The sequence below is a fragment of the Phalacrocorax aristotelis genome, chromosome 3 (assembly GCF_949628215.1).
Source record: "Phalacrocorax aristotelis chromosome 3, bGulAri2.1, whole genome shotgun sequence".
Lineage (NCBI taxonomy): Eukaryota > Metazoa > Chordata > Aves > Suliformes > Phalacrocoracidae > Phalacrocorax > Phalacrocorax aristotelis.
In genome coordinates, this window is record NC_134278.1 from 1,577,160 (window position 1) to 1,603,325 (window position 26,166).

Genomic DNA, 26,166 nt, shown 5'->3' on the forward strand with positions numbered 1-26,166 from the left:
AGAGTCACTCTGGCTGTTCCCCTGGATACACGTGCATGCTGCAAGACCCCAGGGACCTACGCCACGTCCCACACCACCCTGGAGCCACGTGTCCCACTGCGGTTGGACACCCCAGTTGTGCCACCTCCTCTCAGGGTCAGACCCCCTTGGATCCCCATGCCCGGGACAGGCAGATCCCTCCCTGGGGCAGGTAAAACTGCTCCCCATGATCTGGGATTTCTTTCACGGAGGATCCCAAAGCCAGGAGGGGTACGGCCCTGAGGCTCCTCGCAGCTCAGTGCAGGGTTCCCTGCTTGCAGCCCCAAAATGGGTGCTCCCCGGTGGGGGCCACGGGCAGCCCCACGCCCCGTGCAGCTGTGGGCACTCACTGTAATCCGTCTCCTTCTCCGGGAGCAGCTGTGGGGGGAAGAAACAGCGAATGAGAGGCGCAAAGTCCTGCCTGGAGGCAACAAAGAGGGAGAAGGCATCGCCATCCCCTCCTGGGGCTTCTGGTGGGGAGCTCCGGACAACCAGTATTTCACCCCATTAACATTTTCGGATTAATTTTCCCAGTGTGAGGGGCACATATATAAATATCTATAGCCCATCCATGCCAAAGCAAATGAGGATCTCCAGACAACCCCAGGGGAAGGACCCTCTGCACCCAAATACACCCCGACCTGGTCCTTCCAGGGCCAGCACCACTCACCGGAGGAGCGTTGTTGTTCATAAACACCGTCGGGTCCTGCAAAGGGGGAGAAGCTTTGTGAGAGGCATGGAAAAAAGGAGAAAGAATGGGAAAAAAATAGGGATTTTCCTAATTTCTGGGAGACTCATTAAACACATCACAGGAATTCATCTCTGCAGGGTTCGGGAATGTGGGAGGGGAAGGGGCTTCGTGGCCATCGCTGGTCCCATCCCCATCCCATCCCGTCACTCCTGTCTGCTCCCCACCTGCTCCTGGGGTACCAGAAACCTCAAAGTGTTGCACCAAAAAAAAATGAAGCTTAATTCAAGCAGCTGTTTGCAGCCGCTCGGCATCTGACAGCCCTGGGGGCGAGGGGAGCTGGGCTTTGCTTCACCAGCTGCGTAGGTCTATCAAATAAAAGATGTTCTGTCTCCTTCCAAGCCTGTCTCAAAAGCAAGCTGATGGATTAGTCACACATTAGCTATCTCCAGTCCTTATTTAAGAAGCATTATAAAAGCTCATTAAGATATGATTGCAAGTATTTAAAATTTGCCCGAGTTTCAAAATATTAATTTTGAAATGAAGCAGCTCCGTGAAGTGGGTGCAGAAAATAAAGGGGTGCAAGAGATTTGGCTGCTGGAGGAGCCGTTCCTCCAATGAAAACTGGCTTTTCCAGCCACGAAAAGCAACCTCAGGGGCTGCTGTGGCTCTTCCACCACCTTTGCAAGGGTGCAAGAGCTGGAGACATCCTGAGGCCACTCACGAGGGACTTCTCCTCCTGCCGCAGCCACTGGTAGTCCTCCACCATCTGCTTCTGCTGCTTGTCCAGGACCTGCTGCATCTTGAGACTCTCAATCTCCCAGAGCTTCTGCGCCTCCTCCCTGCTCCTGGGACGGAGGAAATCTTCCTCCTGGTGTGCAGAGCTGGCAGTGACCGGGGGGCTCAGGAGTCAGAGCCCCCCGATGTTAGCACGGGAGCCAGAGCCCCGCTCCGTGCATGCAAGCCATGCGCCAGACCCTAACAGCCGCGAACCCCCAGACTGAATTTGGGGAGCACTTGTGTTTACAGCAGGGAGGGGAAATGTCCCACCACCGCATCCTGGCACTTGCCAGCCCCGTGTGTGAGCCGTGGGGATCGTGCACGGGCCAGCCTGGGGAGCAGCTCATCACGCCCACGGCACCGCCACTCGGCACCACCGTGCTGGCACACCACGCAGAGCATCACGGCACGCACCCCAACACCTGGCCCCGATTTCGGGGCTAGAGCAACCGAGCTCACGCTGCAAACCACCGCCGGCATTTTAGGTGACAACGCTGAGCGTGAGGAGCCGACCCAAAGCTCCGAGGAGGGGAAGTCACCCGTCCCCTGCCTGTTTTTGGGGACACCGCGCCAACTGCTTGCCCACCAACGTGCCTTCACCGGGATGTGTGCGCAAGCATGCATGGCAAGGGGCTGGAGACACCCTGGAGTCCTTCACCGGCTTGATCCCTCCGGCCTGCAAACAGCACCCATGGGGTGACAGGATTTGGCCCTCCAGCAGCCGGGTTGGGAGCAACATTGAGCTCAAAGCAGCGGAGGTGGCAGCACGAAGCGGAGCGTGGTGCAGCGAGCATCCCTCCCACCGAGCCCTCGCCTCCTGCGAGGTCCCCGGCGTGCCCGGGATGAGGCCACCTATAACCATGATGTCCTCTGGATGCCACGGGATGGGGGAATCCCTCTCTTACCCTCATGCTGTGGCGCTTGAAGACGTTGTGGCGGTTGAGCGGCGGGGTGTGCAGGGAGTTGGCCGGAGACTGGTACTCGATGGGGCTGGTGAGCGTAGGCGAGCTGGCACACAGACCCTCGGGTACCTGCGGGTGGGCGGGGCGGGGGGCAGGCAGCGGGGCGGCACGGGCACAAAACAGGGCCACAGGGAGTTAGTGCAGACAGACAGATGGAGCAGACAACGCGGGGGAGAGCGGCTTTTGCACCTGGAGCAGCCTCTGCCCTCACACCCATCCGCGCAGCAGGATCGGGACCTTCCTCTGATGGAGGAAGATTTCTTGGCTCTTCCTCACCCTGAGCATGGGCTTAAGACCTCCTGCGCTGCTGCCCGCACCCCTGCCTAAAATAGTTGCTCTTGAGCGCTTCACCCTGATGCTGCAGAGGCCAGCGCTGGTCCTTGCAGGGAGGGTGACCGATGCCCCCACAGGACAGCCAAAATCAGCCCAAGTGACACCAGGGAGCAGCGACCCTCCTCTCCTCCCAGCTGTGCGTGCAAACCGGCCGGTGCCAAGCGTGCAAACTGCCCTTCCCCAGGGCGAAAGCCTCTCTGCCAGCTCTGAGGGCGATGGACAAAACACAGGGCAGGCAGGGCAGGGCAGGGCTGAGCCCTGAGCGGTGCGGTGTCCTGCTGGCAAGGCGGTGGGAGGCACTCGGTGGTGGCGTGGGGCACCTCGGAGCCCCAAAAGTCACAAGCCCCCGAGACTCGAGCTCCAGGCACGGCTTTCTGGCACTGACCCCCCCCTCGCTCAGGTCCCTGTGGGATGCTCCAGCCATGCAACCATACCTGGAACTGCAGCTTGGGAGCCAGGAGGTTGCTCTGGGGTGGTGGCTTGTACCTGGGTCTGCTGGGCTGCAGGGAGTGGAGAAGGGAGAAATGCACAGTGGGTGCAAGATCAGGGAGGTCCCACTTCTGCAGCACCCACCAGCGGGTTGAGGCAGGGAGATGAACCTGCGGGCACTGCCCGCGTGGGCTCTGCCCGCTCCTCACCTTCGGAGGTGGCTCCTGGAAGGACGGCGGCTCCATGATTTTGGGAGGCCGGTGGCGGTTGTTCCTCTCCTGCTCCTTGGCCAGCTCCTTCTCCGTCAGGTAAATCTCACTGCAGGGGGAGACGGAGGGTGACAGTCCCAGGAGAGGGCATTGGCACACCTCCCGTACCCCAGAGCATGGGGATGCTTGAGCTGGATGGGCCGTGGAAAACACGAGGGAGCAAGGAAGGGTGGGAAGAGCAAAAGGAAAGGACTGAGAGGACAGAGCATGATCTGGGCCGGCCACTTCGGCATCACCACGGCTGACCCCAGGAGATGTGGGGTCAGAGCTCCCCTGCAAGACCCTTCCCTGGGAAGCAAAGCATTTCCATTTCAGACCAGGCACCACCACCCCAGGTGGGCTCAGATGGTCTCAAATGGTCCTTTGAGTTTGGACTTGGCCAGAAATCTCCAGACCTAAAAACGTCACATGGCTTAAATTTTCTCCTTCACCCACTTGCCCACCCCTCCGTCAAACCACGGATCCCCCAGCCCGTCATCAGTCCCCCACCTCCCTGTTCACCTCAAGCTGCAAACCAAGTCCTTGAACTTGGGCCTTTCGCTGGGGTCGTAGTCCCAGCAGCGCGTCATGAGGGTGTAGAGGATGGGGGGGCAGAGGTCGGGCTTGGGCAGGCGGTCGCCCCTCTCCAGCACCCCGATCACGTCCTTGTTCTCCAGCCAGAAGAAGGGCTGCTTGCCGTAGCTTAGGATCTCCCACACGCACACAGCTGTGGGAGCAACATGAGCAACCTCAACTGATGCTAGAGCTGGGGCATCAGCTCCTTGCGTGGGTTTTTGGGGACCTGTGACGGTGCCACACTTTGCTGAGTGACACCAGGTCACTTGGTGACCTGCACAAGGTCACAGGGACACAAGGCTGCTCGACCTTTCTGGTCCTTGGGTGAAAAATGCAGAAAGAAGAGCTGCCTGCTCTCCCAGGGAGCTGCAGGGAGCCCAGCTCCTGGTTGCTGCTGGCCATAGGGCTGCTAGGGACAGACAGACGGACAGATGAGCACCAGAGGCCATGGGGGTGGGCTGATAGGCAGGGAGATGGATATATACAGGGGTGGAGTTTAACACAGCCCCCTGACTGCCCTGAATTCACTGGAAGAGGAGGAAGCACTTCATGATGGTTGGATTGCAAGAAGCTCTGCCCCAGGAGGCCTTTCCCCAAGGGCAAGGCTGGGATAACACCCCCGCTCTGGAGCAGGATTTGTCCCTGTGCACCAAGACGATGCCACGGGAGGCGGACGATGCCCGGGACCCTGCTCCGGCCCCGTCCCACCACGCACCGAACATCCAGACGTCGCTGGCCGTCGTGAAGCGGCGGAAGTTGATGGACTCGGGTGACATCCACTTGATGGGGAGACGGCTGACGGACGCTGTGGGGAGAGACAGACGGTGGCAGAGAGAGACAGGTGGTGGAGGGGGGATGGAGCAGCCCCAGCACAGGCAGGGCAGCGAGGTCTCCCCGCGGCCTCTGCCCCAGCCCCTTCCCACCACCCCATCCTGCTGTTGCAGGGAGCCCCACTGCATGGCGGCAATGCAATCCCTGCTCCAACCTCGCAGGGTTGGGGCTCGCCCCAACCCCATCATGCAGCTCTTACCTTTATAGTACTCCTCATCCTCGATGTACCTGGAGAGCCCAAAGTCTCCCAGCTTCACGCACTCTGGGGAGGCCACCAGGATGTTCCTCACAGCAATATCCCTGCAAGGAGAGAGAACCTTGGCTGGGGAGAAGGGATGGAGAAGGGATGGAGAAGGGATGGAGAAGGAGAGCTCACACCCAGACAACCAGCTCACCCAGCTGCAAAAGGGGTCTGCAGCAAAGGATGCTGCCAGCCTCTGCCTCCGCCCGCTTCTCTGCTCCCCACCTGCCTGTTCTCCTGTGGTCCCTGCTGTCCCCCACCTCTCCCGGCATCCTGCTCCTTTTCCCTCCTGCCCTACCTGTGCACACAGTTGATGGCCTCCAGGTAGGCGAGGGCTTTGCTGATCTGCAGCACGTAGAGGATGAGCGTGGGCACGGTGAGGCAGTGCTTGTTCTGCTCCAGGTATTGCCCCAGCTGCAATGGGACGAGCGAGGGGGGCTCAGGGACGAGCAGGGGCAGGAAGGGTGGCAGGGGGATGGGACAGGTTCCAGCAGTGGGACCCCGCTCACCTCTCCATAGGGGTAGAGCTCCATGATGATCCAGGTAGGCTCCTCTTCTGCGATGCCAATGAGCTTCACGATATGGGGGTGGTCCAGCTTCTTCATCAGCACTGCGGGGAGACTGTGTCAGACACCCTGCCATGGGGGGCCCCCTCCAGGAGCCCAAGCCCCTGCCCTGCAGTGTAGGGGGCTTGAAGCCGGAGACAGAGCAGGAGGAATTGCCAGGGATAGCCTAGTATGTCTCCAAAGGGGTTGGGACCCCTGGTTTCCAGCTCCCCAGGGATCTACATCCAGGTGGTGCCCGTCTGCTCTCACACAAGGATTCAGCAGCTTTATTCCCCCCACCCTGGTAGCCATCCCTCCCATAAAACAGGTATTTTGGAGATCAGCCATGTGTGTCACAGGGGCGAGGGCACAGGACACCTCCCTCTTCCTGCTCTGTCCTGCGTTGCAGTGGCAATTTGTCCCCAGACAGGGACCAGGGGATGCCAGGGCAGGGTTCAGCTATCCTGTCCCTATCACTCCACCATTGCAACGCTGCAAACACTGCCAGGCCCCCCCACATCTGTCCCCTGCCTGCCTCTGCGAGCCTGGTGGGCTGCAGGACCCCCGGCGTACCCGCTTCGCTCAGGAACTTGTCCTTGTTCTCCGGGCTGCAGTCCTTCTTGCAGGTCTTCACAGCCACGTTGATGTGCTCCCCTTTCTGCAAGGAGAAGGAGGGGTGGGGGCTGCTTTACCCTGCTCCCCCCGGACACGGAGGGGGCAGGAAGAGGGCAGGACACTCACCGGGGTGGTGTAGATCCCCTCATAGACCTCTCCGAAGAAGCCTTCTCCGAGGATCCTGCCCAACGTGACGTCCTCCCGGGAGATCCCATAGTGCTGGACTTCACGGACAGGGGAGGGGAGGGCAGAAGTGGCAGCGCCAGCAGGTAGGAGGCTGCCTGTACCCCTGCCTGCTCCATGGGCAGAGCCCCTGCGCTAAACAGGAGATGTTGGCGATCCCCGGGTACCAACCCTCTCCATCACCCCCTCGGCAAAGACCCACAGGTCCTGCCCCATGGCACACAGGGTGATCCCTGCTCCTTCAGCCCCTCTGGGGGGTAATGTGGGCGGTGCGGGCAAAACCTTGCTCCCAGCTCTGTAGGGATGGGGTGGGAAATTGGGGTGGGCAGGAGGAGGTGGGAGGGCTTGGTTGGGGTGCTGAGAGATGGGCAAGAGGGCACCCAGGGGGTGTAGCACCTACCTCCAGACCTCGGTCTTGAAGACTCATCGGGGATTTCAGCATAAATATCAGAGTCTAGGGCAAGAAGGAGGTTGTAGGCAGGGATTCAGGCAGCTCACTGGGCAGGGGGGTTTCTTCCAGCATCCCCATGAGGTCTGGCTACCCAACCTGGAGCAGCCCCTGCAGGCACTGCAGCTGGCAGGAGCGTGCGGGACGCTGGTCTGGCCCTCTCCAGGGGTGCTTGGCTGCACCTCAAACCCCGGACAAAGGGCTGGGGGTGTCCAGCTTCACCACACCCCCACACCCCCACGCAGCGGTACCCCACAGCCCTGCCTGCAGCCCTGGGGTTGGTGGGAAGGAAGGAGCCAAAAAACTCACCCACGCTCATGCTGTCCGACAGGGTGGACTGCCTCTCCTCCAGGTGCCTGTGGGGTGGGAGGAGGTCGGGGTCAGGGGGCGGGGTGGGGGGTCAGGACGGGGTCCCAGCCCTGCTCTGGGGCCAGGCATTACTCACGGGGCTGGGATCTGCGGCAGGCTGATCCTCTTCTCCCGCTCTGCGGACAGGACAGCAGACAGTCATTTCCCAGCTCCCCCCAGTCAGAGCCTGATGGGTGCTGGGGACCCCCGCTAACACCTCGCCCACACATGCAGTGAGTTTGGTGGGTCTCAGCTGGGGTCACTCCAAAGCCACAGGTGATGCTGTGGCCACGGAGAGAGCAGAGGAGGGCTCGGGGGAGCACAAGTGGGGACCCTGTTGGGGTTGGTGCCCCTCAGGGTGTTTACCTTTCCTGGGGAAGACGATGAGGGAGGTTTCCAAGCCTGCTTGCAGCCGGCAGTAGCCGTCGATGAGGTCGGCCATGTTCTCCGCCTCGGCCAGTGAAGCTGTCTTGATAGTCAGGGACTGGTGGAGATGGCAGGGACAGGGGGCGGGTGAGCCCAGAGCTGGAGCAGGGGGATGCTGGGATGGGAGAGGGGTCCCCCTTCTCTCTACCTTCGGGCAGCTCAGTGACCACCTCCCTGCTCTACACCGGACCCCAGTTTCTCCAGCGCCATCCTTCCAAGCACCCCAGGACACCACAGCCAACATGCCTGGCACCAAACCACCCCTGGGCAGGGTGAACCCTTGGGACAGGGGCACCCCCAGGGCAGCTTGGACGTGCCCTGCTTTGGGGGACACTCTCTCCTCGGCCGGGGCTGGAGGCAGGAGCTCCCTCAGTCACCCACCAAGTCCTGACTAACCCGCAGGGATGCGATGCCATCCCACGGCCCCGGGGGAATCCCCATCCCACCTACACACCCCCCCCAGAAGCCGGGACAGCCCCCCAATACCTTCTCACCTGGGGGGTGCCGCTGAGCCCCAACTGCAGCAGCGCCCGGCCCTCCTCCACGCTGGAGCACTTGATGGACTTGATGTGCTTGAATTCGGCCAAGCACGTGGGCTGGGGAGAGAGCCAGAGCCCCGGCGTTGACTTTAACCACCAATTTAAGAGCAGCAACCCCCCACTCCCCGTCCAGCACCCAACACCCACCCCATACCTTGGCCTCCTTGCTCGTCATCTGCCGGATGCCCTTGGGTCCGATGACCAGGTCCACCGTGATGTTCCACCCTTGCTGGGGGAGGGCAGCAGAAGGAGGATGCAAATTTTTTTGGGGGGAAATGTGTACCCCCAGAGCCAGGCCACCCCCCTCAACCCACTGCAATATGTGAGACGCCCTGGGGAAAAAAAAGTCACCTTCCTGGAGAGGTTTGGAGAGAGGGTGGTTTGGAGAGGGGACGGTGGGTGGTGCAAGGTAAGGAGCCCAGTGTGGGTGTTTTTCCTCCTCCTGGCCCAAATGGGGTTCCCAACGCTCCTGGTTTGTTACCTTCTTGTCCCAAAGGGGTTCAGCAAACTGCAGGCACTGGCTTGCACCCACCAGGCCTGGACCCCTGGGTGTGGAAGGTCCCCAGAGCCCCCACTGCACCCCCAGCCCCTCTCAGGACTCAGCATCCTCCAAAAAGGGTCCCCCTCAGGGCCTCTCCCTGCTGTGGGGAGGGGAGAGATGCTCAGCTTCTCCTCAGGGAGGTGATGCTGGGGGGCTACAAGACCAGCAGTCCCTCCCCGGGGGATTTTGGGTTTGTGCCTCCCTTGGGCGACAGCGAGTGATCTCCAAGCCTTGGAAACTCCTCGCGGGGCCTCCCCTGAGCTCAGCATGGTCGAGCTCCTCTCCAAGCCTGGGGGCTGCGGGAGGGAGCAGCCCACAGCAGGGTGGCTTTGTCCACCTGCGAGCATCTCGCTCTGCACTGCCCACACGGTGCCGGGTATGCGTCAGGTGGCAGCTTGCTGCCCCGCCGCCCAGGGTTAATTATCGGCTTAAGGGCACGGATGACTGCGGTGGTGTCTTTTGCAAGACTTTGCTGGGTTTAAGGGCACGGGAGATGCAGCCTCAAACACCAGCTTGTGATGGAGGTTGTCCTCATCCTTCAGTGACCCCCATACACATGGGGGCACAGCTGATGGGACTGGCCCCAAAGCACCCCAGGCTGGGGGACACGCTCCCATCCCATCTCATCTTGACCTGTCCCATCCCATCCCCATTCCACCCCATCCCCATCCTATCCAGTCCTGTCCCATCCCACCCCATCCCATCCCCATCCCCATCTCCACCCCATCCCATCCCCATCCCCATCTCCACCCCATCCCATCCCCATCCCCATCCCCATTCCCTCCCCATCCCATCCCCATCCCATCCCATCCCCATCCCCATCCCATCCCCATCCCCATCCCCATCCCATCCCCTCCCCTCCCCATCCCCATCCCATCCCCATCCCATCCCCATCCCATCCCCATCCCATCCCATCCCCTCCCCATCCCATCCCATCCCCATCCCCATCCCCATCCCATCCCCATCCCATCCCCATCCCCATCCCCATCCCCATCCTATCCCCATCCCCATCCCCATCCCCTCCCCTCCCCATCTCATCCTATCCCCATCCCCATCCCCATCCCATCCCCATCCCCATCTCCATCCCATCCCATCCCATCCCCATCCCCATCCCCACCCCACCCCATCCCCATCCGATCCCCATCCCCATCCCCATCCCCATCCCATCCCCACCCCACCCCACCCCATCCCCTCCCCATCCCCATCCCCATCCCATCCCCACCCCACCCCACCCCATCCCCTCCCCATCCCCATCCCCTCCCCATCCCCATCCCCACCCCAGCCCACCCCACTCACGATGAGCTCGCAGCGGAAGCTCTCCTGGTCGATGCTGGCGAAGGTGGCGAAGGTGGCGAGGAATTTGAGGATGCACTCCTCCTCCCGCAGCAGCGCGTACTGCTGGAAGGTCTGCTGGATCATCTTGCGGAACTGCTTGGGCTGCGGGCACAGTTGGCCGCTAGCCACGCCGGGCGCGTGCCAGGCACGCCGCGGGGGCGCAGAGGGCGCGAGCTGCACGTGGGCACGCGCACGGGCACGCGCACGGGCACGCGCTCGCGCCCAGGTCCTCGCGTGTGGGCAGGCGCGCCCGTGCAAACCGACGTGCGCGCATATGCACGCGCGTGTGCGTGCGGGACGCCCCCGCCACGCGCGAGATGTGCCTGCGCGCGTACGCCTGCAGATACACGCGCACGTACGCCCGCGCATGCAAATACACCTTCACGTGTGTGAGGCGACACGCCTATACGTGCAAAGCCACCCGATCCACACAGGAGCACACGTGGCCCTGTATGTGAACGCACACGCAGGAGCAGGTGCCCCTCCACCAGCGCGTGCAAAGCTCCGCGAGTGTGAGCAGATGTGCACGTACCTGCGTGTGCAAGCCCACCCACGCCCGCCGATGCGCACATGCGCACACACGTAGGCGGGTGTGCGCGTGCAGAGACACCCCCACGGGTGTGAGCACAGCCGCGCACGTGCACCAGTGCGGGCAGACGCGCACACACGTGCAAATCCACATCTGCGCTTCGATGCACGCAGGTAAGCACCCCCCGCCACGTCCCTGCATGCTTCCACGCCTCGCAGCCGCGCACCCAGCCCTGCCCGCCCGCCCCCACACACGTCCCTCACCTTCAGGTTCTCCTGCATCTGGCTGGGGAAGAAGAGGTCCAGACCCACCTCCTTCCTGGAGAGCAGAGACCCCCGTGCACGTTAACAGCCCCGCGGGGAACCCCGCTCCCGGCGCTGCGTGGGGGCCCCCCCGGGGAGCTGCAGACCAGTGGGGGGGGGGTGGGTGGGATGCACCAAGCAAAGCGGGTGCTGAGGGGCAAAGGGGTGCTCCTGGGGGTGAAGCAACCCACCCAGCGCTGGGTGAAAGGTTCCCATCTCCCCCTCCTTGCTCCCTCCCCGTCAGCAGGGCTGATGGCTGCAGGAGGATAAGGAGCCGTGGGAGGATGAGGAGTTGCAGGAGGATGATGAAGGCCATCTGCAGATCCCCAGCCCCTCAGGACTGGCTGGATGGGGTGGGGGGTTTAGGGGTAAGGGGTTTTCTGCCCAGTGGGATGGGCTGTGCCTACTCACTCCAGGAACTCGAAGTTGGACTTCTTATCCAGCGCATTTTGAGGCATGTCCTTATAAAACCTCCTGCAAGAAGGGAGGGACATCAGACAGCCGCCCTGCGCTCATGTCCCTCCGCCACGTCCCCCCACCACGGCAAAGAAAGAGCTGGAAGCTCCCTTCTCCCCTGCAAGACCCTCCACGGCCCCAGACCCCGCTCCCCCATCCTCCCCAGCCCTCCTGCTGCGGCACGACAGGCGGAGGCACGTACCTGAGCTCGAGGCAGCCCAGCTGCAGGGCCATGCCTTCGCTCACCTTGCTGGCGTAATTCTGCATGTACTCACTCCGGAGCTGCCGAGGAGACGCGGGGGTCAGGAGGCGGAGGGGATGCTGGCAGAGCCCGCACCCTCCCGCATCCCGCGCTGGGATGCAGCAGGGACAGGAGCGGGGCGAAGGGCTTGGGGACTGGCTGTCCCTGATGGAGATGCACAGATCCAGCAGTGGGATGGGACCACGGGGGCTGCCCGTGAGCAAGCTCACGGTGAAGGTAAATGGGCTGCAAGGTCTTGGGGCTCTGGGGAATCATGGTTTCTGGGCTGGAGAGGAGGAAATGACCTCCTGGAGCCGGGGGGGTGGGACAGGGTGGCTGGAGAGCAGACCTGGCTGGGACTAGGAGACCCCCAGGGCCAACTCTGACCTGCTGGTAGAAGTAGAGCAAGGTGGTCCTGTCCTCTCTGAAGCGCTCTATGAAATCCTCGGGCAGATAGCGGATCTGGAGGTCATACCTAGCAACAGGAGAGCCCCTCGATGAGGACCACGCTGGAGGAGCTTTCCCTCTAGCGGGGCTCGGTGGTTCCCATGCCCCTGCCCCACGTGGGTTTGGGGGCATGGAGAGGGACACCACCACCGTGAGGTCCTACCTCCACTCGGCCTCCAGGTGCAGGCACTCATACTTCTCCTGCACTTCGCCCACCGTCAGGTCCGGGTGCAGCCAGTGGATCTCGTCCGACTTCACGTGCTTCAGGCGGAGCCCGTAGCACTCCCCCAACTTGATGTCGGGCCCAATGCGGCCGCTCACCAGGATGGACCTGATCACCTCCTGCGGTGGAAAGGAGCAAGGCTGAGACTTGAGCATCCCCAGCTGGGCTCCAGATGAGCTTTAGATAGGAGGAAAACGAGGAGGAAATACAGCGCAACCACAATGCAAATGTCCTTGGAGCAAAAAGACAGCCCCGGGCACAGCCACCAGCCCCAGCCGTCTCCATGTGAAGCCTCCAAAGATGCTTCCAGCTTGCTCCGCAACAGCCCACAGCCTGAACATGTACCGTCCACACTCCCAGAGGTGTTTTGGTCAGGGATAAAAGCCCAGCTGGATCATTTCCACCCTTCTTTATGCCTCGGCTGAGCTACACCTGGTGCACGGTATTGGTTGTGAGCAGGTAGCAAAGCAGACATCACTGTTGCTGCTAAGCTTGAAGTGCAGCTTGTTTCTCCTGCCCCAGAACTGGTCCGGTGCGGGCAGGGAGTCCCCAGGACCCTGCCAGGCCTCTGCTCTCACTCTAGTAGCCAAAAAGACAACTAAAAACTGATGGCTTTTAACACAACCGGTGGCCAAGCTGTGACCGCCTCTGGCTTGCTCTGCTCCTGTGTCCTGCTGGCTGTGCTCTCCCTGCGCTGGGGACAGCCGGACCCTCACCATTTCATGTCTTCGCTTGCATTTCCCTCCCCCAGGCATCTCCTTCCCAGCCGGGTGAGTCCTGTCCTGCCCCGACCACTCCTCTGAAGCCTTCTGCTATGCCCACGACCTCCTCCTGGAGATGGAAGGAGGGGGACAGCCCTTGTCCTCTGGCCTCCTCCCACCGCTCCCTGCACCGCTGTGCCCGAGGATGTCTTCTTGAGCTCAACCGTGGCCTGGAAACTCCTCTTTGCAGCCCACGAAGGAGACCAGCAGCGACTTGCTGGGGCCGATCCCTGCTGCAGGAACGGGCAGCAGGGCTGATGAGCCCTTGCTCTTTTCAAACTCCCTTGGGCCACCGGAGATGGATAAATTCCCTCTCCGTCCTCCGGGTTTTGGTGCATGCGAGCCACGGGGCTCTGGGGGCTACCATGCCACGGGAAAGGGGGTCTGGAAGGGAGCTAGCTTGATGCCAGGTGGACAAAACAGCCTCCCCTCCCCTCCCCTGCCCACCCCGCTGCCCACATACCCGGATCTCTGTTGTCACGGGGCACTTCACCAGCTTGAAGTCCTTGCCCATATTGAAGCTGTTGCTGTAGAAGCAGACCTTGAGGATGCGCATCTCCTCCTTGTCCATCTCCAACGTCCCCATGCCCAGGGCGGTCTCTAGTGTCCCGGCCAGGCTACGGGAGGAGCTGCTCCGCGGGCGACCCAGCACCTCGGGGATGGCCGACATCCTCAGCATGCCGGGGCCGCTAGGAGCTGAGCATCCCTTCCCTGCGGGAGAGACGCCGCGCTGGCACCGTGGGGACCCTGGGGAAGGGGGGGGGTGTCACCCTGCGCGGTGGGGGTGGGGAGAGGGTCAGCGGGATGGGGATGGGAGAGGCAGGGGTGGCATGGGGACACCCTGGGGTGGGTGGGGAAGGGAAGGAGGGAAGGGATGGAGACGTGGAGGTGGATGGAGACAGAGACCGAGAGAGAAAATAGAGTGTGACAAAGGGTGCCCTCCCTCCCATCGTACACCCCAGCCACACATGGCCACCAGGTACCACAGGGACCCCAAGCCCAGCTCCTCTGAGCAGAGCCTTGTGTCCTTGTCACCTCCAGAGCAATATCTCTGTGTCCTTGTCGCCTCCAGAGCAACACCCCTGTGTCCCCAGCACCTCCGGAGCAACACCTCTGTGTCCCCTGCACTCACCACTACCTCCCCCCCAGCGAAACCTGAGCGAAGGCTTCAGGCTGCAGCTTCCCAGCACGGCTACCCCTGCAGCTGCAGCTGTGGTTCAACAACGTGACCTCCCAAACGAGCTGAATTTAGCAGATAGCTTTGCAAAAAAAAAAAAAAAACCAATAAAAAGCAAAATGGGGCAAGCAAGCCGTGTCCCTTCTCCCCTGGAAGGGCGATACTGATTTATATTGATTTGCTCTTTTATTTTTAGCGGGGATAAAACCCAGAAGCCTGCTCAAAAAATGTCATCTGAGCCAGAAGGGAAGCGGCTTGAGTTTTCCCTTTGCTGAAAAAAAACATTTGATGGGGTATGTGGGTTTTAGGCAATCTGAATGGATCAAAAATTTTCTTCTTCATGTGGCTTTTGGGTTGCAAGATAGACTGGGCTGATACAGAAGAGGGTTTGCTCTGGGTTGCTTTCTCCATCTCTCTGGACATGCACATGAGCTGAGGCTGGGCAAACTCGGCTCATGTAACCCCCTAAGGACAAAGGTGTTTGTCTCAGCCCGGCTACCAGCTTCCCAGGCAAGCAGAGGGCTTTGCACAGAGCCTGAGTGAGCCCAACACCAGCCAGCACGTCCATTCACCGCCCCTCAGGCAGCTGCACGGGGCAAATTCAGGTTTGCAAACTGCATTTTTATGGGAGTAAAATTAAAAAAAATGTGAAAGTTCACCCATTAGGCTGCTTCTGAGCCAGAGCCCGGCTGAGCTCAGGCCTCGAGTTACTGATTAAACAGCCGAGAAGCTGTTTGTAAACCAGAGCGTTGCAGCTCTCCGGGCATCGCTCCGGGTCTGCACCCTGGGACGGTCCTGGTGTGGCTCTGGGGGGGGTTCTGGAGGGGCAGAAGGGCTGGGGAGGGGCTGGGGCTGGGCTGCCCGAGGGTCTCATCTCTGCCCTGAGAAGGCAGGCAGGGTGAAGAGCAGACCTGGAAGATGCTGCAAGGAGTGTGTGGGACCAGCTGCGGATGTCCTGTACATCCCAGTGCGTGGGGCTGAGGGTCCTGCCCTCCCCACGATCCCCACGGGGGCCAAGACAGCCTCTAATACGGCAGCAAAAAGGATCAGAGCACCCCTCATCTCACCCAGGGCAATGCATCCAAACCTCGCGGCTGGCTGCCTGGGCACCCGGCAGCGCCAACCTGGGGTGGGGGCAGCGAGCGTGGGCTGGTGTCACCCTTGCAGGGCTCGAGGGATGCTCTGCCCCACGCCACAAGCCTGAACCGCAAGTCGGGGGGGCTTCAGCCACCCCCCCCCCCATCACCGGCCTACGCAAAACCAAGCACCGACCGGGGAGACGGCAAGAAAAACATGTAGCAAGGAGCTGCCAGCAGAAACCCTTCCCGAGGCTGGCTGCCGAGGTTTTCTCTCCCATTTCCCCCTTCCTCGCTGGGATTTGCACCATCGTTTGCACAGCACTTAGAAGCGGCTTCGCTGTAATTACAGCCCTGTGCGAGCTTGTGTGCTAGCAGGACTCTGTGTGCTGCCTCCCGCGAGCTTCGTCTTTTTAAAGCACCTCTCTTGAGTCACTGTCCTAAAAATACACGCGGCGTAGCCTGGCACTTTCAGGTCCGTACAAAGGGTTTTGCTGGCAGCAGGGGGATGCGTGGATGGCCCAGACTTTGTTTTCCAGGTTTCTCCAAGGGAACAGGGGAAAGAGACTTTGCATCCGCGTGGCACGGCTACGACAGCGATGGGATGCTGGGATGCTAACCTTGGACCCGAGCAAGGCAGCAGCGCTGAGCTGGGCACCCTCACCTCCGGCATGGGCCAGAAGCGAGCCCAGCCACGCTGATGGGCACGCGTGTGTGAGCTCACATTCATTCTTCTTACCAGGTTTTGTGTTTTTTGGGTTTTTTTTTTAAATTTGCAGCACTGTCTCAGGCTGCACAGGCACTGTCTTGCAGCAACCCACATCCTTTGCAGAACATCTCTCTGGTCAGGTCTCTGCAGGTGACCCATGGGCCATGTCCCGTTCTCATGCGGGCTGTAAGGGCTGGCCAAAGCAGGGACAACCAGGGCACCCCTCCCCCCTTGTCCTGCCCTGTCTCTGGCCATGCTGGGGAAGCCAAGAAGCCAAGGCCATCCCTGCGACAGATATCATGAATGCTACCTGCCTGAGCGACACCAGCCTGCAGACTGCACCTGCGCTGCAGCTGCCCACCATCACGCTGTGCTGGACGAGTGTCTCCTGCTCACACAGGCTCAAAGACCAACAGGGTCAAGCAAAACCAGCAACCTCCCTCTGCCAGCGGGCACAGAAAGCTGCCACTTCAGGCTTTGCTCATCTCTTGCTGCTCTGCAGAAAAGGCCGGTACCCAAAAAGCTTCTAAAATAAAGATCTCCTCTGCTAAATAGCAAAAAAGCGAATCTTGCATCCTCTGGGTTTCCGAGGGACCCTCCAAGGGGGGTGATGGGGTGGAGATGATAGTCCAAGTCTGCCCCTGGGGAGGGGGAGCTCAGCTCTCTGTTGTCCCAAGCACGTGCACTGGGAATGTTTCACTTTGGCTTTTCTCCATCTTCCTCATTTCTAATCTTCTCTGTTCCTCCTCCAGTCCCATTCCCACGACAAATCCCCTCACACTCTCAGTGCAGCGACGGGGCTGAGCCCGCAGGGCCGGGGCTGGATGTCACCTCTGTGTCCCTGCCTCGATGAGCAAGGCTGCAAGGGAGCGGGATGCAGAGAGCACCCCACAGCCAGCACCCCGCAGGGAGCACCCCACAGCCAGCACCCCGCAGAGAGCACCCCACAGCCAGCATCCCGCAGAGAGCACCCCCAGCCAGCACCCCGCAGAGAGCACCCCACAGCCAGCACCCCGCAGAGAGCACCCCCAGCCAGCATCCCGCAGAGAGCACCCCACAGCCAGCACCCTGCAGGGAGCACCCCACAGCCAGCACCCCGCAGAGAGCACCCCCAGCCAGCACCCCGCAGAGAGCACCCCACAGCCAGCACCCCGCAGAGAGCACCCCCAGCCAGCACCCCGCAGAGAGCACCCCACAGCCAGCACCCCGCAGAGAGCACCCCCAGCCAGCACCCCGCAGAGAGCACCCCACAGCCAGCACCCCGCAGAGAGCACCCCCAGCCAGCGCCCCGCAGAGAGCACCCCACAGCCAGCACCCCGCAGAGAGCACCCCCAGCCAGCATCCCGCAGAGAGCACCCACAGCCAGCACCCCTCAGAGAGCACCCCACAGCCAGCATCTCGCAGAGAGCACCTCACAGCCAGCACCCCGCAGAGAGCACCCCACAGCCAGCACCCCGCAGAGAGCACCCACAGCCAGCACCCCTCAGAGAGCACCCACAGCCAGCACCCCGCAGAGAGCACCCCACAGCCAGCACCCCGCAGAGAGCACCCCCAGCCAGCATCCCGCAGAGAGCACCCCACAGCCAGCACCCCGCAGAGAGCACCCCCAGCCAGCATCCCGCAGAGAGCACCCACAGCCAGCATCCCGCAGAGAGCACCCACAGCCAGCACCCCGCAGAGAGCACCCCACAGCCAGCACCCCGCAGAGAGCACCCCCAGCCAGCACCCCTCAGAGAGCACCCACAGCCAGCACCCCGCAGAGAGCACCCCACAGCCAGCACCCCGCAGAGAGCACCCCCAGCCAGCATCCCGCAGAGAGCACCCACAGCCAGCACCCCGCAGAGAGCACCCACAGCCAGCACCCCGCAGGGAGCACCCCACAGCCAGCATCCCGCAGAGAGCACCCACAGCCAGCACCCCGCAGAGAGCACCCCACAGCCAGCATCCCGCAGAGAGCACCCCATAGCCAGCATCCCGCAGAGAGCACCCCACAGCCAGCACCCCGCAGAGAGCACCCACAGCCAGCACCCCTCAGAGAGCACCCACAGCCAGCACCCCGCAGAGAGCACCCCACAGCCAGCACCCCGCAGAGAGCACCCACAGCCAGCACCCCGCAGAGAGCACCCCCAGCCAGCATCCCGCAGAGAGCACCCCACAGCCAGCACCCCGCAGAGAGCACCCACAGCCAGCACCCCGCAGAGAGCACCCCCAGCCAGCATCCCGCAGAGAGCACCCCCAGCCAGCATCCCGCAGAGAGCACCCACAGCCAGCACCCCGCAGAGAGCACCCCACAGCCAGCACCCCGCAGAGAGCACCCCCAGCCAGCACCCCTCAGAGAGCACCCACAGCCAGCACCCCGCAGAGAGCACCCCACAGCCAGCACCCCGCAGAGAGCACCCCCAGCCAGCATCCCGCAGAGAGCACCCCCAGCCAGCATCCCGCAGAGAGCACCCACAGCCAGCACCCCGCAGAGAGCACCCCACAGCCAGCACCCCGCAGAGAGCACCCACAGCCAGCACCCCGCAGGGAGCACCCCACAGCCAGCATCCCGCAGAGAGCACCCCACAGCCAGCACCCCGCAGAGAGCACCCCACAGCCAGCATCCCGCAGAGAGCACCCCATAGCCAGCATCCCGCAGAGAGCACCCACAGCCAGCATCCCGCAGAGAGCACCCACAGCCAGCACCCCGCAGAGAGCACCCCACAGCCAGCATCCCGCAGAGAGCACCCCATAGCCAGCATCCCGCAGAGAGCACCCACAGCCAGCACCCCGCAGAGAGCACCCACAGCCAGCACCCCGCAGAGAGCACCCCACAGCCAGCACCCCGCAGAGAGCACCCACAGCCAGCATCCCGCAGAGAGCACCCCACAGCCAGCGCCCCGCAGAGAGCACCCCACAGCCAGCATCTCGCAGAGAGCACCTCACAGCCAGCACCCCGCAGAGAGCACCCCCAGCCAGCACCCCGCAGAGAGCACCCCACAGCCAGCACCCCGCAGAGAGTACCCACAGCCAGCACCCCACAGGGAGCACCCCACAGCCAGCACCCCGCAGAGAGCACCCACAGCCAGCACCCCACAGGGAGCACCCCACAGCCAGCACCCCGCAGAGAGCACCCCACAGCCAGCACCCCGCAGAGAGCACCCACAGACAGCACCCCACAGGGAGCACCCCACAGCCAGCACCCCGCAGAGAGCACCCACAGCCAGCACCCCACAGGGAGCACCCCACAGCCAGCACCCCGCTGCCGCAGAGCAGCACCTCCAATCGTCCTGGCCGGAGACAGACAGGGTTGGAGGCAGCCAGCATGAACAAGGGCACCTCCCGCATTTCGGTGTCTGCTCAAGCCCAACACGGATACGAGGGATGGTCTGTCCCTCCAGCCAAGCACCCCACAGCCTCCCAGCCCCTGCATGCCCTGGGCTCACGCTCTTCCCTTGCTCATCCCTGACGTGCCTGGGCCGAGATGCCCGTCCGAATTAAAGCCAGCAAGCGCAGTGAAGGCGCTGCCTGCACCCTGCCTGCACCGCGGCCGTGCACACCCCATCTGCTCCCAAGCTGGGCATCCCAGGGGCCATTTGGCTGGAGGATGGAGAGGGGCCCTGGCCACAGCCAGAGCTCCCCGAACCTCCATGCCCTGCCTGCTGCCTCCCCTTTGGCATGGGGACACGTCCCTCGGGAGCCTGGCTCTGTCCCCAGTGGGGACAGCCATGCCAGATGCGTGACATAGGCACACGGGGACGGAGGAGCCCACAAAACAAAGCCGAGAGCTTGCCCTGCTGGCACCATTACCAACATCCCCTCGCTCCAACCTCTGTTGCTTTATCCTGAGAGTGACACCCTGAAAGGTCCCCACGGCGGCTCAGAGCCACCTCCCGTCCCACACCCCAGCACAGCCCAGGACCAGGAAGTATTCTGGTCGCTCCCACACTCTTGGAAATGTTTGGTGCCCCCAGTGTCGCTTCTTCCAGCCCTACCCTACCCCAAACCCCAGACACACCTGGGCTGACGGCCATGGCCGCAGTGACATGCTGAAACCCCCACCGAGCCCCTTCTCCAACTCAGTGTGATGAGTTTGCACGTGCTCAGCCCTTCGCCCACCTCCTCGGGGTGAGGGTCTCAGTCCCACCATCCCACCCCGGGGGCACCCGGGCACCCAGGGAAGGCGGAGCAGGAGGCAAGCGGCACTTACGGAGAGGCGGCCGTCCCCTCCGTCCCCACACCGAGCCCGTGCTGACAGAGCCGGCGCTTCCTGCTGCGGCTGACAAGTGTGCGCAGAGGCATTTGCATAGCATGCAGGCAGGCAGGGCCCACGCGCAGGCATGCTCGCGCACGTGCTGCAAGCCGCTGCTCCAGCCCGTCATACAGATGGGGAAACTGAGGCACAGCTCACTCAGCCTGGGGAGACCAGTTTGGGTGGTCTCCACCAGCGCCGGACTTGAGAACCCAAGAGGGGACGGGGTCAGTGGTGACCCGCGACTTCCCCCGGACACCCAGGAGGGTCTCCGGCTGCCAGATCGGCCCATGGGCTCCACCATCCCTCACGCTGGGACGCGGTGCATCCCTCCCTGAACCATCCTGCCCTTTCTCTCAGCATCTGCCACGTTGGATCCCAGCTGCATCCAAGGAAAACACAGCCCTGGGAGCAACCCCATCCCCGTGGTCTCTTCCTGGCGCAGGGACCCCAGCCCAGCCCGAGTCACCCCCGCGAGCATCATTCCTCAGTGGCAGGGGACAGTGCAGGCAGGGCCGCAGCAGGCAGGGCTGCCTGCTCTGCCCCAGGCCCTTCCCCTATCTATGCAGGTATTTAAATGACTCATTACTTTATTGCTCAGGTTCCCCGGGGAACAGACAGGCTCCTTACCCTATTTGGCACCTACAGCATCATGTTCCAGCCCTGCTTCAGCACCGAAACCAGTGAGTTTCCACCGTATAACTGGGAGCGGGGATGGGTGCCATCACGCTCAGAGGTCTGGCCACCCCGCTGCACTCCCAGCCTTATCTCTCAATCCCCATATCTACCCCAAATCTGCCTTGCCCGGCTCCCATCCATCATTTCAGCCCTGTCCCCATCGAGCACGGGGAACAGGTTTTTGCCTTGCCACCGCAGATCATGGATAGGTATCAAGGGCTGGCAACACAAAAAACATGCCTCAGGGTGCTGCCAGGGTCTCCAGCCAGATCCAAGCCTCTGCCATAGCGTGCAGTGCTGGCTGTCCTGCCTCCTTACACATCCCATCGCCTTCTGCATCCCCTCTTTCCCCAGTCCTGCCCGCCCGCAGCATCTCTCCCCTTTCCCACCAGCGAGGGTTTCTCCCTGCAGGATTTTGCACCAGCTGGACCTGGCACATCCCCGGTACATGCATGATGCTGCCGGCTTGGCAGCGGGATGCGACAGCCCTTGGAGGTGGGATGCAAGGTGGGACAGCAGCTGGGAGCGTGGTCCAGCGGTGGGAGCTGGCTGGGGGCACCGGGACGGTCTTGTCACCCCCATTTCCCCGCCCTGGGGGAGGCAGTGCCGGGGCAGGCTGGGGACCGAGGGCTCCTCACGTGATATCCCCGCAAAGGAAGCCTGCGTTTCGCAAAGCAAAGGAAATGACACAGGCTTTGGCCGGCGAGGATGGGCCACCCGGGAGGGGGTTGGAGCAGGTACGGAGGCGCTGTCCCCTCTGCTAAGGGACCCCAAAACACCCCCCCTACCTCACTGACACCCCCCATCCCTGGTGCAGCAGCTCCCCAGGACAGCCAAAACCACCCCCAGCAGACAACGAGCATCCCCTGACGTCCTCAGGTTCCTCATCGCATTTCTGCCCATCTGACACCCTTCTTGCTACAACAGCAGCCCCGGACATCTCGTCCTGTCTCCTGCGGGGAGTGGGGGGGTACTCCCCACTGAAAAGGGGCACTCCTGTTTTTCAGCCTGGGAAAACATTGGTGTGGCTGGTTTTGGGTGCAGGGCGGGGCACAGACCCGCATCCCATCTGCCCCCCACATCCCGTCTCCCATCATGACACCACGACTGCGACCTGCACCCCAACAGCTGGTGAGACGGCCGGCAGCGGCGACGCGCTCGCGGGGAATTAGAAATAACACCCGGCGAGCTGCCGTCAAAGCCCACACGCAGCAGCTCAGCTGGAAGGGGGTGACTCAGGCACGGGGGAAAGATCTCCGTGTTCCCGGCGCAGAGCAGCGCTGTTTATCTGGAGATAGGGATGGGACGAGGCAAGACCATCTGGGGAGGAACGGCTCACCAGGAGATGGGGACGGCGGCAATGCCGGCAGCTGCTCGGGGAGGAGACGGCAGGCTGCTGGCACGCCGGTCCCCAAGGTGCCAGTGCAAGGCTCCCCATGAGGGTGCAGTGGAGCAAGGGGCTCAGGACCCCCAGCGCCGCTTTTTTGGCCATGGCCAATGCGGTGCCTGGTCCTGAAGAGAAAATGTCCCCCCTGAGCCCCTTCTAACTGCTCCTGGCCGCCTCCTCCACGGGCAGGGGAGCGCTGCAGTTGCCCCCCAAGCATTTTTTGGGCCCCGAGGCTGCAGAGGGGCCGCAGCATCCTCGCCCCCAGGGCAGACTACCCGGGTTTCAGATGCAAGGTTTGCTACAACCGTCCCTTCTGGTCTCCACCCTGATGGAGACCTTCCTGCCAGAACTGCCTGAGCATCGCCCCTCGGCCACGCCATCGGCTTCTCCATGCTGCTCCAGCTAGGAGCAATCCCACAGCTGCAGGGGGAAAAGAGAGCAAGCAGCCCCAGGCTTTGCAGGAAGAGGGGTTCACCCTAAATCTTTTATGCCAAAAGAGAAACAACTCACACCCGAGCCAGTAAAGCTGCATTTTTATACTCCCCTGCCTGCTGCCTGCAGCTGCCAGACACAAAAAGGATGGCGGGCAGGCTCTGAGATCTGGTTTCCAGCCAGTCCTGCTAAGGGACCGAGGTCCCAGGGCCCTGCAGATGTGCTACAACCCCATATCACAGGGGTCATCCCGGGGCTCCCACTCCTTCTTACAATTAATAATGAAATTATCACTTGGTCTGTGTTTTTTCTTGTACTTTCACAACCAAAAATAGGTGCGACACTGCTCCAGCCAACAACAATGGGCCTGCGGTGTAAGGAAAAGGGTCAAATGTGCCACTAGCCTGGAAGAGCTCTCCAAATCAGTTTTGGGGGGCTCCCAAAGCCCTTGAGGAAAGTTGTAAGGGGGGTGCGGGAGGCGCTTCTCGCTCCGGGATGATGCAGGAGGACAGGGCTGAGGCAGGAGCACGGGGCCAAGCGGTTGGGGTGCACTGGCAGGGCTCAACCTTCCCCACCAAACCAAACCACCCAAGCTCACACAACACCCTCAGGCTAAAAATAACCCCTGAGCAGCACTCGAAGTCCCCCCTCAGGGAGGGGAAACAGCTTCCTAGGAACAGGGGGGGTGTATTTACCGGTAACCTTGCTGTGGGAGAAGGAAGCGGAGCACACGAGGGCTTGCAGGATCATTTTTGGCACGGCGGGAAGGACCCGGTCGCTAAGCATCCCCGGTCGCCTGGCAACCCGTGGGGATCACGGGAGATGCAGGTCCTGCTTCCTTTCGGGAAGGGGGAGGGAAAGGAAAATAGAGGTTCGGGGATAGAAACCCACCTCTATGCGTCAGGCTGGGAGGGAGCTGGCACTGGGAAATTCCCCAGCCAGGGAATTTCAAGCTCCAGCCCCTTCTCCGAAGCCTGGAAAAGCCCTCGGTTGTGGCCACACCGCGTGGTGACAACTTCCCCTGGCAAAAAAACCAGCCGAGCGCCTGCTTGGAAGTCATCCCCGAGCCCTGCTTTGAAACTCATTTCCCTTTCCAAACTGCCGGGTTCCACCACGGAGCCCTCTCAATAAGCTCGGCAGGTGCCACACCACCCATTACATTATCGATACCGTCGGGTCCAGTCAGGCCGCGTTAGAGCGGCGCAGTCCCAGCACACTCGGCTGGGTTTGCAAAATGCTGGAAGTTTGCATTTCCCAGGGGAATTCAGCTGAGTTTGGGGCAAATTAATTGCTGATGTTTCATTAAGCATTTTATTTTCTTGCTCGTCAATCACTCCTAGCTGCTGCACAGGCTTACACAAGACCCGCTCCCCACCAAACGGAAAGGTTTTTCACCTTCTGCAAAGTTCTCAGCATTTCTCTTGGAAAGAGAAACATTTTAAGTATGAGTTTAAAGAACAAAATAAGCTAAATGACCCTCCGAGGTGCCTTCAACTCTCCATCTGCCAGGCCTGAGCTGCGGGCTCACCAGCTCGGGCCAAAACACAACGTTTATTCCCTTTGAACTCCCCCAAAGCAGGCGATTTCTAAACTTTTTCCAGTGCGAGGTCCCCAGTTTTTGACCTCGAGGTTTGCTTTTGGTTTGGGGCCAGGAGCGCAGGTCCCAGCAGGGGGAAAAGCACCTTCCCTTCACCCCGTGCCTCCGCACAGGGCCAGGGCAGCGATGCTGGCGCTGCGGAGCGGAGCCGGCCGAACACCCCGCGCTGTCTGCAAGGGGACGGCATTGGGGGTGAGAGGGGGGATTTCCCGCCCGAAACACCTCCGTGCTTCAGCCTTTGGAGATAAAACCAAGCAGCAAAATGCCCCAGTTTCTGCCAGGTGGAAACTCCCCGTTTGCAGGAAGCGGCCCCAGCAGGGCCCCACGGGGACAGGCCAGATCCTGGCAACACAGGCAGGTATTTTGCCTCTAGCTGCAGCGGCAGAGGGAGATGAAGACAATCCCCCTTCCTCCTCCTCCTCTGCCCAATGGCCTGCTGCGGGTCAGAGCAGGGAGGGGGGGTTGCAATCAGCCCCCGCCCAGCCCTGCAGCCTGGCTCCCCCCAGCCCCACACCCGGCCCCTCCCCCGGCTCTAACTCGGGAACCGGAGCTGGAATGAGGGGAGGAAAAGGCTCCTGCTGCGGGGCAGGGAAGCGGTGACTGCCTTCCCGCAGGCCTGCATGCGGCGGCGCTGGGCACGGGAGCGCGGCGCGCAGCATGACACAGTGGGCAGCATGGCAGGGTGGGAGCATGGCAGGGTGGGAGCATGACACAGTGGGCAGCATGGCAGGGTGGCAGCATGGCAGGGTGGCAGCATGGCAGGGTGGGAGCATGGCAGGGTGGCAGCATGACACAGTGGGCAGCATGGCAGGGTGGCAGCATGGCAGGGTGGCAGCATGGCAGGGTGGGAGCATGGCAGGGTGGCAGCATGACACAGTGGGCAGCATGGCAGGGTGGGAGCATGGCAGGGTGGCAGCATGGCAGGGTGGGAGCATGACACAGTGGGCAGCATGGCAGGGTGGCAGCATGGCAGGGTGGCAGCATGGCAGGGTGGGAGCATGACACAGTGGGCAGCATGGCAGGGTGGCAGCATGGCAGGGTGGGAGCATGACACAGTGGGCAGCATGGCAGGGTGGGAGCATGGCAGGGTGGGAGCATGACACAGTGGGCAGCATGGCAGGGTGGGAGCATGGCAGGGTGGGAGCATGACACAGTGGGCAGCATGGCAGGGTGGCAGCATGGCAGGGTGGGAGCATGACACAGTGGGCAGCATGGCAGGGTGGCAGCATGGCAGGGTGGGAGCATGGCAGGGTGGGAGCATGACACAGTGGGCAGCATGGCAGGGTGGGAGCATGGCAGGGTGGGAGCATGACACAGTGGGCAGCATGGCAGGGTGGCAGCATGGCAGGGTGGCAGCATGGCAGGGTGGGAGCATGGCAGGGTGGCAGCATGACACAGTGGGCAGCATGGCAGGGTGGCAGCATGGCAGGGTGGCAGCATGGCAGGGTGGGAGCATGGCAGGGTGGCAGCATGACACAGTGGGCAGCATGGCAGGGTGGGAGCATGGCAGGGTGGCAGCATGGCAGGGTGGGAGCATGACACAGTGGGCAGCATGGCAGGGTGGCAGCATGGCAGGGTGGCAGCATGGCAGGGTGGGAGCATGACACAGTGGGCAGCATGGCAGGGTGGCAGCATGGCAGGGTGGGAGCATGACACAGTGGGCAGCATGGCAGGGTGGGAGCATGGCAGGGTGGGAGCATGACACAGTGGGCAGCATGGCAGGGTGGGAGCATGGCAGGGTGGGAGCATGACACAGTGGGCAGCATGGCAGGGTGGCAGCATGGCAGGGTGGGAGCATGACACAGTGGGCAGCATGGCAGGGTGGCAGCATGGC

At 62.2% G+C, this 26,166-nt stretch overlaps 1 protein-coding gene and 1 long non-coding RNA gene across 13 annotated transcripts in view; one reads left to right on the forward strand and one right to left on the reverse strand.

Annotated features, from left to right (window-relative positions):
* PTK2B (protein tyrosine kinase 2 beta) overlaps window positions 1-26,166 on the reverse strand; it is a 34,228-nt gene that overhangs the window by 2,219 nt on the left and 5,843 nt on the right. For 6 of the 11 annotated variants that reach the window (XM_075086401.1, XM_075086400.1, XM_075086399.1 and 3 more), the window contains exons 2-27: window positions 13,509-13,756; window positions 12,225-12,403; window positions 12,002-12,089; window positions 11,576-11,655; window positions 11,329-11,391; window positions 10,879-10,933; window positions 10,048-10,188; window positions 8,365-8,439; window positions 8,166-8,267; window positions 7,612-7,729; window positions 7,343-7,382; window positions 7,207-7,253; window positions 6,850-6,903; window positions 6,393-6,490; window positions 6,225-6,309; window positions 5,616-5,716; window positions 5,405-5,520; window positions 5,065-5,165; window positions 4,750-4,839; window positions 3,981-4,185; window positions 3,420-3,528; window positions 3,216-3,281; window positions 2,392-2,517; window positions 1,431-1,577; window positions 689-724; window positions 369-396 (exon numbers count right to left, since the gene is read on the reverse strand). In XM_075086401.1, the coding sequence (XP_074942502.1) occupies window positions 369-396; window positions 689-724; window positions 1,431-1,577; window positions 2,392-2,517; window positions 3,216-3,281; window positions 3,420-3,528; window positions 3,981-4,185; window positions 4,750-4,839; window positions 5,065-5,165; window positions 5,405-5,520; window positions 5,616-5,716; window positions 6,225-6,309; window positions 6,393-6,490; window positions 6,850-6,903; window positions 7,207-7,253; window positions 7,343-7,382; window positions 7,612-7,729; window positions 8,166-8,267; window positions 8,365-8,439; window positions 10,048-10,188; window positions 10,879-10,933; window positions 11,329-11,391; window positions 11,576-11,655; window positions 12,002-12,089; window positions 12,225-12,403; window positions 13,509-13,756 (2,598 nt within the window). Of the gene's footprint in view, window positions 1-368; window positions 397-688; window positions 725-1,430; window positions 1,578-2,391; window positions 2,518-3,215; window positions 3,282-3,419; window positions 3,529-3,980; window positions 4,186-4,749; window positions 4,840-5,064; window positions 5,166-5,404; window positions 5,521-5,615; window positions 5,717-6,224; window positions 6,310-6,392; window positions 6,491-6,849; window positions 6,904-7,206; window positions 7,254-7,342; window positions 7,383-7,611; window positions 7,730-8,165; window positions 8,268-8,364; window positions 8,440-10,047; window positions 10,189-10,878; window positions 10,934-11,328; window positions 11,392-11,575; window positions 11,656-12,001; window positions 12,090-12,224; window positions 12,404-13,508; window positions 13,793-20,196; window positions 20,256-26,166 lie in introns of those variants that run through there. The other 5 variants (XM_075086408.1, XM_075086407.1, XM_075086406.1 and 2 more) reach the window with 3 other exon arrangements.
* LOC142055692 (uncharacterized) lies at window positions 15,012-16,569 on the forward strand. 2 transcript variants are annotated; one of them, XR_012659995.1, is made up of 2 exons: window positions 15,012-16,040; window positions 16,131-16,569. It is a non-coding gene; the product is annotated as an uncharacterized LOC142055692 (long non-coding RNA). The 2 variants fall into 2 exon arrangements; XR_012659994.1 differs by having other exon boundaries at window positions 16,148-16,569.